The sequence below is a fragment of the Limulus polyphemus genome, unplaced genomic scaffold, assembly GCF_000517525.1.
Source record: "Limulus polyphemus unplaced genomic scaffold, Limulus_polyphemus-2.1.2 Scaffold1730, whole genome shotgun sequence".
In the NCBI taxonomy this organism is placed as follows: Eukaryota; Metazoa; Arthropoda; class Merostomata; order Xiphosura; family Limulidae; genus Limulus; species Limulus polyphemus.
In genome coordinates this window covers 85,804-96,593 of record NW_013667340.1, presented here as the reverse complement: position 1 = coordinate 96,593, position 10,790 = coordinate 85,804, and the positions used below count along the sequence as shown (strand labels likewise).

The 10,790-nt window shown below is 30.0% G+C and overlaps 2 protein-coding genes across 2 annotated transcripts in view; one reads left to right on the top strand and one right to left on the bottom strand.

The window, feature by feature from the left end:
- Nucleotides 1-1,152, top strand: part of LOC106464737 (cleavage stimulation factor subunit 1-like) — a 21,292-nt gene extending 20,140 nt beyond the window's left edge. The window contains exon 13 of the mRNA XM_013924892.2: nucleotides 925-1,152. Within this exon, the coding sequence (XP_013780346.1) occupies nucleotides 925-1,040 (116 nt within the window). The 3' untranslated portion in view covers nucleotides 1,041-1,152. The remainder of the gene's footprint in view (nucleotides 1-924) is intronic.
- Nucleotides 1,153-3,105: 1,953 nt separating this feature from the next.
- Nucleotides 3,106-10,790, bottom strand: part of LOC106464736 (transmembrane emp24 domain-containing protein 6-like) — a 10,244-nt gene continuing 2,559 nt past the window's right edge. The window contains exons 2-4 of the mRNA XM_013924891.1: nucleotides 8,803-8,923; nucleotides 5,724-5,869; nucleotides 3,106-3,357 (exon numbers count right to left, since the gene is read on the bottom strand). Of these exons, the coding sequence (XP_013780345.1) occupies nucleotides 3,124-3,357; nucleotides 5,724-5,869; nucleotides 8,803-8,923 (501 nt within the window). The 3' untranslated portion in view covers nucleotides 3,106-3,123. The remainder of the gene's footprint in view (nucleotides 3,358-5,723; nucleotides 5,870-8,802; nucleotides 8,924-10,790) is intronic.

Here is a 10,790-nt window from a genome sequence, read left to right as displayed (position 1 = left end):
TCAAAAGAATCCATCTTAATTGAACAAAAGAACCCTACTCTAAACCAACACCGCGGGGTGCCTAGATACCTTTTCTAAGTTTCGCAACAGTTCCGGTCATGTGACTTCTTTGTTCAATACTGTATATATATATATCTGTGTCAGTGTAAACTACTTGTACCTGATGATGACAATACCTTGTCGAAACGTTGTACATTTGCTGTTATGTTAAAGTTTTTCTTCATTACCCATTCAAGCCGTCTCCAGCCATTATTAGTCTCAAAGTGGGTTCCTCATCACCGAATTTAATTCAAACCATGTTATTATCCACAAAATTAAGAATATTTAAGTTTTATAAGACATGGTGATAATTATTAGGCCATCATAAAAATAATTCCAGAAGAAAATACAGAAAATTACAAGTTTAAGAGAGTTAAGTCTGCATCTAATATTAACTTCTGATCAGAGTAAGCTACCTATATAAAATCAACCCAGTAATGAGTATAGCTAATCAAATATACTGTTCTTACTTATAAATATTGGAACGTTTCATCAGCAGGATAACTTGCAATGTTTTCTGTCCACATTTATTTTCATACGTTAAACACTAAAATCACGAAAAAACATGTAATAATGTTTGAAGACTTTGTGTTAAACCACAGTCCATGTTCTTTTTTATTTCTTAATAATAAAAGTATAATTTCAAATAAAAAGAAAGTCCTAAGACTGTCAATCTGTTTGAGTTCTCTTTATGTGAAGACCTTAAAAACATTAAGTCGAGTTGTCTAAAAAGTGACTTCACCAATGTGTGTTTATTTTTCTTAAAGTTTTCAATTAGTAATGAAGTTATTAGTGTTCAAACACTGAATAATTTTTATCTAAATTAAATGTTCAAAATGTTTTGAATCATAATATTCATAAATTCCTATTTACGTATCTTTGAAGGTCACAACAATGTAGTGCGTTACATTGTTCATTCACCTACTGGACCGGCCTTTTTGACATGTAGTGACGATTTTAGAGCACGTTTTTGGTATAGACGAGCAGAATCGTACGAGTGATTCCAGTCATCTTCAAAGACCTGTATCAGTCATTTTTTTTGTCTGTATAAAAATGTTCTCAACATTACATGATTGTTTAAGTGGGTAAATAAAATGCACATTTTCTATTAAACATATAGCATAATAATTTAATAATGTTGAATTTTAAAATTGCCAACAAGCCTGGTATTCATTCATAGTTAAACTGCTTTGTTTAGGAACACAAATAAGCTTATGTTTTATCTCTAGTATTATAATTGAATGCTTCATTAAGCTTTTCTACTAAATGTCCAGTTACTACATTTTAATATTATTCAGTTAGTGACCAGCAAATTTTAAATTAACATTATTTGCCAGGAACCTAATGTTAATAAATGTAAAATAAAAGGAGGGGGTTTATATTTATGCTAATGTCAAGGTTATGTTCGTGGCACACTATTTAATGTGTCCAGCTGTATATAGTACTTGATGATATCACTTTAACGGTGGCAGGATTTGTTTTCTATCCCATTTTAACTGTTTTTAATTATTAAAATGTGTGGGATACCTCCAGTATTTATATTTAGAAAGATAATCTAATATTTATACACATACAAGTATGTGACAACTGAATAACTTTTATTATAATGCTAATTCACGAGTCTTGAAATATCAGGCAGGCGATAGCACTGCCTAGGTAGAGATGACTCGGATTGTTCATGAAAATGGTTATTTAAATGTCTCCTCGATAGGTCATCATAACATTACAATACTCTACAGTGTTTACTTTTATAACTATATCTATCTAATGACTGACTCACAACTTCTAGGAATGTCTGTGAATATCACAGAAAAATGTTTGAATTTCTTGTTCTTTTTTCTACCTCTTTTTATATTACTTGATAACTCCAAAAACAAAACAATGGTGTCAACCAATTTCACTGAGGTGATGTAGTTTAAAACAGATTATCAGCTTTTATAAGTATTATTAATAACCAGTAGTAATAAAAAAAATCATAACTCTAGTGTAAACAATGTTATCATTACCCCTTGAAGTTACCTTTCTTACAGAAATTTGGTGTTCTATTAAAAAGTTTATGTGTAGGGTGAAACATGAATTACCAGCCAATAATAGATAAAAAATAAGTGGAACATCATTGTATTTAGAACTTGGTTATAAATATAACCTTCCTATATCCATTAAAAATCTTCAAAAAAGGAAGTAAACGTAGGGATGGCTAATATCAATTTTTCAGAAACAATGCAAACAAGATAGTAGGGATGGCATTTGCATCATCCCTAAATAATAGCACAGGCAAGAATTAACATGTAGCAATATATATATACATTCAATCACAATTTAATGTATCCTTCATCTTTGAACATTCTACCAAACTGTAGGGATGATGCAAAAGCCATCCCTATTATCTTGTTTGCATTGTTTTTGAAGAATTGACATTAGCCTTCCTTTCGTTGAAAAGTTTTTCTTTACTTGTACCTTGTATTCTTGTTGTTAAAACCAAAAACTTTAATTTGTAAAATTTGGTTCAGGTTTATCTACCTACAAGTTATTTAAATATCATGACCTTCATGTTTTAGCTTGCTACAAAAAAGAATGAATATATATATATATATATAACGCAGCTCCTGAAGACTTTGAACAGAATGTCTTTATTTCTTTCATTTTTCCAAAAACTTTATAAGAAAAAATATACAAATAGAATTCAGAAATAACAAAGCCCCACCATAAATAAAAGTTGTGACAAAAAAGACAAATGATATATATAGAACAATACTAAATAGTCACTGTCTTGCTATAAAGGCACATTATTTTTTCTAACAGATTCTTAAAGTAACAAATGTCATGCCTTAAAATGAAAAAAATGTATACATCTGACTAACATATTTTAAGTTAAAAGTTTATGGAAAATTTACCTTTTATCATCACTACTCAAGATTTAACTTAATAATGTAACTGTCTGCCAAATATACTTACTTGATTAATAAGTAGTAGTAGGACAAACTTCTTAACTAAGTTACAAGTATTTGTAATGAGAAACTGATATTAGTTTTAAAATGGAAAACCTTTTTCTTTTCTTTTTTTTTATTGATCTAAACTGTACGGCTATGCCCTTGGCTTTGCAGTAGGTGTAACATTTTTCACATCGAATAGCTTTCTAACAAAGAAAACTTGTATGGCTGATGCTGCAGCAATGATCAAACACTGAGCAAGTGACCAGTACTGGACATACCGATTATTTCCATCTACTAAATACCAATCTCGGGACATCTGTCGTCTGGAATGGTCTTGGAATTTCAGCATTTCACCAACCCGTTCATCCACAATCCTTAGTGTCCCCTACAAAAAAAAATTGTATCCAACCTTAATAAGACGAGGAAAAGATCAACAGTCGTTACAAAAATTTGTAAACACAAATCTAGTTTGAAATACTGATTTTTAAACCTTGTAAATGCAATCAACATAACACGAGTTGCATAAAATACTCTCGGGTTATAAACAGCAAGCATTAATCTAAAACTTTTAAGGATCTTGGTTCTGTGTTATCAAGAATACAGGTTGTGGCCAGTATTCCGATGCAAAGAGCAAAACCAATAGATGTTCTTGGAAAGGAAGATGCACGTTTTAAATAACAGCTTTTAGCTTAATTTCAACTCTGATTTGGATTGTAAAAATATAATAAAATCTGGAATACAGACCCTGAAAACTTAGTCTTTAGAAAATGTTCAACAACAAAAAAAATGAGAATAAAGCAAGATTCCACTTTCTAATTATGTTAATTAATTTTTAATGGCTCTTAATTTTTAGTTATTTTGTTTTGGAAATGACAGTTTTAATTGCTGGAAAGTCAATTATTCAAATAAAGCATACTTTGAAAATACATATAGTATTTATCTCCATATCAAACTTGGATAAGATGAGAACAGAAGTTGTCTGGTGAAAAAAACTTTACTCCAATAAAAATGTTTGACCCTAACTTGAAGAGCATAGAGTATATTGATGGTAACTAATGGTATCTTTTCTGATGATGAGCACATACAGCACCTACCAATCTAAGTGGACAGCAGAGATACAGAATACTAAGACTGATAAAGTATGGCCAAATGGAGATCTCTGATCAGCTGCAACAGATACTGTGTTTCAAGGCTTCTTTAGTGTAAACTGCCTAGAATGTAACCCTTAATGAGACCTCGGCAAGCTCTTGTTACCAGCTTCAAACAATAGTAGTTTACTCTTGCTCAACAAACCATATTATTTCAATATAATAAGAATTCAAATGATATGTTACAAAAAACAACAGATAAATAACTGGTGATTCATACTCGGAAGGTAAGCTTAATTCAGAAACACAAACTCTAAAATTTTAACATATATATGTAAACACAATACAGATCAGATGCAATTCAACTGTCCAAGACATAGGTTAACAACTAATAAAGTAAACCATAAATATTGTATCTCTTACATCGTGTTGATAGTAGAGCTGGGCAATTAGTGGTATTTGCTAATTAATAATTGACTAGATTTTGTTTTTTTTAATCAGTAGTAGGTGCTGCCAGACAATTGCCTTTCTCCTAGTTAGCAGTTCATAATTAGTGACAGTATTAGATAGTAAATTTCTCATAACAAAAACAGGGTGAGCAAGTATGGTGGCAATGGGAATTCCCCCACCTCCCCCCAAAAAATTACCAAAACTGAACAAATTTGAAAGAAATAAAAAAGTTCTTATGGTGCAGAGCACAGATAGCCTATTATGTAGCTTTGTGCTTAACAATAAACAAACACAATATTCATATTTCAATTAGTTGATTTTTTTTCATCTGATAATCGAATTTAATCATAATTTCAAATTAATTGACTGTTGCAATAATCAGAAACAATAATTTCAATTAGTTGATAATGTTCGTAACAATTGATATAATCGTTGGAATAATGAAAAACGGTAATAATTGAAAACAATAATTTTGATTAATCAATTAGTATAGGTGACACTAATCAACATAATCAATCAACTGCTGCTTATAGATAATCAGTTATATTGATTAAATTATCCAGCTCTAGTTGATAGCACATAGCCTATAGAGAAGATTTATACATTTGTTATAAATAAACTAACAAAATGGTCTTATCCTGTAATGAAGCAAAAATTTTCACACGAAAATACAAAAGCTTTACAAAGAAAAAAACCAACAGCAAAATAAGTGGTGGCTGATATATAATATCATAAATGAAGTCAAGGGAAATATTATGATAACATCTGGAAAATAAAGGAGTAGGAGAGAAATATTAGTCCCATACAACGATGTTCAGTGCTGTTAATAAGTGCTCAATTAACCATCTCAGAAGGTGTGCACAATTAAACAGGTAATTTCAGAATTCATTCTTTTATATCTACTCATTATTAAAACATCTGCTGACCTTTGACAAACCAACTGTGAAACTCATGTGATCAGCAAGAAAGTAATGTGAAAGATTACCTCTTCTGTTCAATTATGCTTTTTCATGTTGTGTAAAATACTGCTCTAGATAGCAAGGTATGTGAACATAATGATAGTCTGCGAACAGACCAATTTAAAAAAGACAAAGTCTTTTTTCAAAGCCTTATTTTAGACTTGTATATTATGTACGGTTGTTACACCTCAAAATCTTTCACAGTGCTATGAAAAAAACAACAAGAAATTACTATTCCATTTCTCTACACTTACTGTGAAATTTGTAACAGTGATGTCCAAACTCTCAAGTTCTTTCACGTATGTCTCCCACTCATCTCTCTTGAAGGAGTTCACATACAAACTTACCAGCTTCGAAGCAAATCGTGACAAGGAGTTGTCAATACATAACTGATAATATCCTGGAAAGTAATTACAAAAATCTGAATTGCAGTTCAAGCAAAAAAACATTTGTCATTTTTGGACATTTTTTTTTTTGACATTACAAAATGAAAAGTTGCATAACCTAGCCTTACTTGTTGAAACAAGTCAATATGGCAATCGATTGTGGGCAGGACTTCTATGTCAACACTCTATATCATTATTTAATTCTCCATATATTTACAATACATGTACATAATGAGACCAAGGCATTGGTCTATAAAAACAACCAAAATAATTATGAAGCTGTTGTGTAATTTGTCAAGTACAATACTGTAAAAAAAATTTATATGTGTTTTTTGACTTATACTAAATACAACCATACAAAATTTTGAATAAAAGTTATCTTTAGTGTATTTCGGAACTATGTAGTAACTTGATGGTTCCAGTACTAGATCCCAAACCTTGTGTAAACACAGAGTTGAATAACTTGGTATCCCATTTATTTATCAAGTACTATTTACATCCATGTTATGAGTCTTTAATATTATATACTGTTTTCTTTGTAAACTGATTGTTAAACTTTCATTACACCAGGACCTAAATTTGGGGAGAAAATGTTAAGTTTTAAATCAGTAGAACAAGTTTTTCTTCTAAGAGTATTTACATTGTAAAACCAATGTATGTTTATATTAATGGCAATTAAAATAACACAGATGACTTTACTTCATATGTATGCTCTTAAATTGTGTTTTGTCTATACTGAAGAACAGATTATGCAAACCTGAGAAATAAGCTGACATATTTCAAAATCAGAAAGAAGTTTCTTAGTTTTCTACAGATCTTCTGAGCATGCTTAACTGGAAATTAAATTACATGCATTTGTATGGAAAAATAGTGATATGCAACTCTTCTAACAGATGTAATAAACTGATGTTCTTTTAAGTAAATTAAAGAGCCCTTCTGCATAGCGAAAATATCAAAAACCAACATAAAACACTGATGATTTGTTTTTTCTTTGTAACAAAGCACATAACTTGACGTGAAGAGTAATAACAGTGGCAGAAATGTGTTTCTTCCTTGTAATAAAGCACAGAACTTGACGTGAAGAGTAATAAAAAATGGCAGAAATAAGAAGTTTATAGTTACCTTTATTACCCACAATATTTTTAACACTTACTCCTGCAGATATAATAGTCATTACTTCATTGGTTTAAAAAATCTAATGTTCATTTATATTTAATATTTACACATCTTAGTTTGATCTGACAAGTGTTTATCAAAGGTAATTTTTATTTGATGCTGCAGTTTTGTTTTGCACACTGGTTATAGTACGTTAAAAAAACACATGGTTCAAAAACACCTCTACTACTTTTAGAAAGGGATCCCACTTGTGTAAAAAATAAACAGTAAAATAACCTAACGGAAAACATTTTAAACAAAAATAAAAAAGTTGATAAGAATCTTAACAAACAATACGAAACAAGCTATATTTGCTTTTACTTTGAGAACAACATTTACACACAAATTGATAGACTGAGTACCCCACTTTCTCCAGGTTTGTGTAAGCCAATCATAATAAACATTAAAAAAAGTTGCCATACTGTGCATTACATTTTTCTAGTTACCGATTTAGATTCACAAATTATGTTTTCTGTGGTTTTCATATTAAATAGTTTTTCAAACACAAATTCCATACATCCAAATATTAACCCATTCACTGCAGTTGGAACATACATGTTTTTTTTCTGTTTACTGCATCAACTTATCAAAATCAATGCTATCTATTAAATCCATAAAATAATCTGAGTTTTCCCCAGTTTTAATGGTGCTTGCTACCATGGCAGCAAGATGTTATCATATAAGCCCCCTCTGACATCTCGAGGGAAACTAATGTATATAAGACAAGAATAATTGACTTACTGTATGGCAACACATAGCAGAATGTTTATGGACAACATTACCACAAAAATTACAATCCAACTCCTCACATATATGTACCAGCCACAGTGAATGGGTTAAATTAACATCAACTTCCTACCTTGACCATACAACGTAACTTTAGAAAACATGATTTACAAAGCCTTGAAGATAAAATTCAATATATTTCAAAGTCATTCAAAAAAGAATGCTAACTTCTCAAAAAGTAATAATAAAACACCTTAAATTTAACCAAAAAGAAAATTACTGAAAAGTTTTAAAATACAAAAAATTATCAACAATAAATTAACTTGTATACTTCCTTATGGACATATTATAAAGCTGTGGAAATAAAACTGTTCAAAAATATAACATTTAGGTAGAACTTAACTTTGTCCAAACACCATAGAAACAAAATATTTATGAGAACCAATACAGAAATGGTTCAATATATCAATAAATTTGTAAAGAATGCAATCATTCATACATTAGTGAAACTGGGCAAGAAATTAACATACATGCATACAAGAACACAAAAAAACTCCCATATTTTTCAACTATGTTCTTCAACAGGGCACAAATTGAACTAAAAATATTTCAAAAATTCTCTGCAAAAAAAAAACAATGTCAGTAAAAGAAAAATTAAAGGAGCATTGTTAGTTTCAATAACATAAACTCAAGCATCAATAAAAACACAGACATTAATTTAAATCAAATTGATTTATGGGTATTTATGCTTATAAGGTAGTTGATGTCCTGGATTTTCATTCTGTAGTTAATCCTGTACTCAATGATAGCTGTACATCCTACCAAAATATTATTCATATTATTCCAAATAAATCTAACTTAACCCACTTAAACCTGTTAAGTTTTTCATCATCCTTACTACTGTTACAATCATCTTCATATGCACAGGTATAGAATACCTTCAACACATGTCTAAAAACAAAGATACTTAAAAAGATTTTACATAAACATACATGCACTTTGAAAGATATCATAACTATATATAAAATCAGGAAATAAAAGAAACAAGATATGATTAGATTAATACCACCATTTGGTACAGAAGCTTCTTCATACTCTGCATGAGGGCGCCACTGGTATGGTAAAACAAACATTCCATTAGGATGTCTAACGGCAAATCCTGCCTGTCCATCACCCCCTCTCATGACCTACATTTCAAAACAGAAAATAAAAGTGGATTAAAACTTGTAAAACTATAAAGAAATTAATACAATTATCATGAATAACACCATATGTTGAATAATTTATAATATGAATACAGCTGGATGATCAGTGGAATTTGCTAATTGATTATTCTCACATGAGACTTGGATTGTGGGAATAACTGAACACAGTAACAACTGCAAACATCAATTTCAATTAGAGAATTTTCATGAGTCATGACACTAATCGATTAAACTGAACAACCCTGAATTAATAAAAAATAATATGAAATCACAATGGCAATATTTTGAGTAGCTGGATACTTGAAATAATCTAAAACAGTAGTAATTGGAAACACTAATTTCAACTTGTTGATTAGTTTTGTGACATTAAATTATTTAATTGCAATTTTGATGAATCAATTATTTTCAAGAAATTAATTGATAATCATAATTAATTGATTCTGTCAATTATTCACACAGCTCTAAATCTGAACACAAACCTTTTGCCTATATGTTATATATATTGTTTTAAAAGCTTCTACATGGTAGTGTGTGATTGTATAGCAAGTTAACAAAATATTTACTATAAACTCTGTATAAGCAAACTTAACACATTACTTTCTATTAGTTCACATAAATTGTGCAAGTTTATATGGGATATTAGTAGAAATAAAATCACATCATCAATAATTTAAAAAATGGGACTTGATGAAGCCAGTAATAAACTACCATCATGTTGAGGTAAATACATTTTTTTTAGATAAAATCATCTAACTCTAACCGTAAACAACCAGTATTAGAAAACTAAAGGAAAGAGTTCCATATGGCACCCCCACCCAAAAATTGTAGAATTGCCTGGATAAAAAAAGATTCTGAAAAGGGTTTATTTTAAGGGCGTATTAGAAAAATTGGGGCATGGCTTTTTGGGATTTACCAAAAAAAAATGAAAAAAAATGTTCCAAACTACTTTGGCACCCCCATTTCCTTTTGACACCCCTATTGTAACTAACGCTTCCAACTTCGTCAGCGTAATTCTGTCTTTTAAGATGATTGTACATCTAATTAATGAAGTAAGTGGTATAATAATGTATTAAAATTATCAGATCATACTATTAATATGATTTATTAATACATAAATATTACTTTGATGAATGTTTTTTTTTAAATTGAGTGGGGGTGCCATATGGAACTCTTACCCTGAATTTGTGCATGTTTCTCAGTTTTGTTTTATTGCCTCTCGTGTGATACTAGCTTATTTTTTTTATTGATTTGAGCCTGGTTTGTTACGATATTAACTATGACAACCGGACAGAAGGGTCACATAAACCAAGAGATAGAAGTTGTGTACGTTTCAATCAGAAAGGATGAATTTTAAATGTGTAACAAAAACAGTGCAAAAAAATCAGTGCCAAAACATAACCCGAATGTAAAAATTGAAAGGTCAGAAAAAACAAATATACAGATACAAATTAAAAGAAAAACATAACCAGATGGAAAATGAAAAGCATTAGAACATTAAATTTTTAAAATAAAACTCTAAAGTGAAACTGATTCTCACTCACAACAAAAGATGAATGTGCGTTTTGCTGTCAGAATTATGAAAAAAAAATGTCCAGCTTATATTAATCTCAGTAAAATTTATAATAAGATAATTCCTTTTGTTGCTCTACCGTTACTCCAGTTTTCGAAACTATGTTCTGTTTTTGCCTTCAAGTTCATTAGAACAAACATAACCGATGTATTCGATGACGAGGAATCCACTTTGAGACTAATAATGGCTGGAGACGGCTTGAGTGGGTAATGAAGAAAACTTTAATATAAGTTTAACATAACAGCAAATGTACAACGTTTCGACAAGGTTTTGGGTACC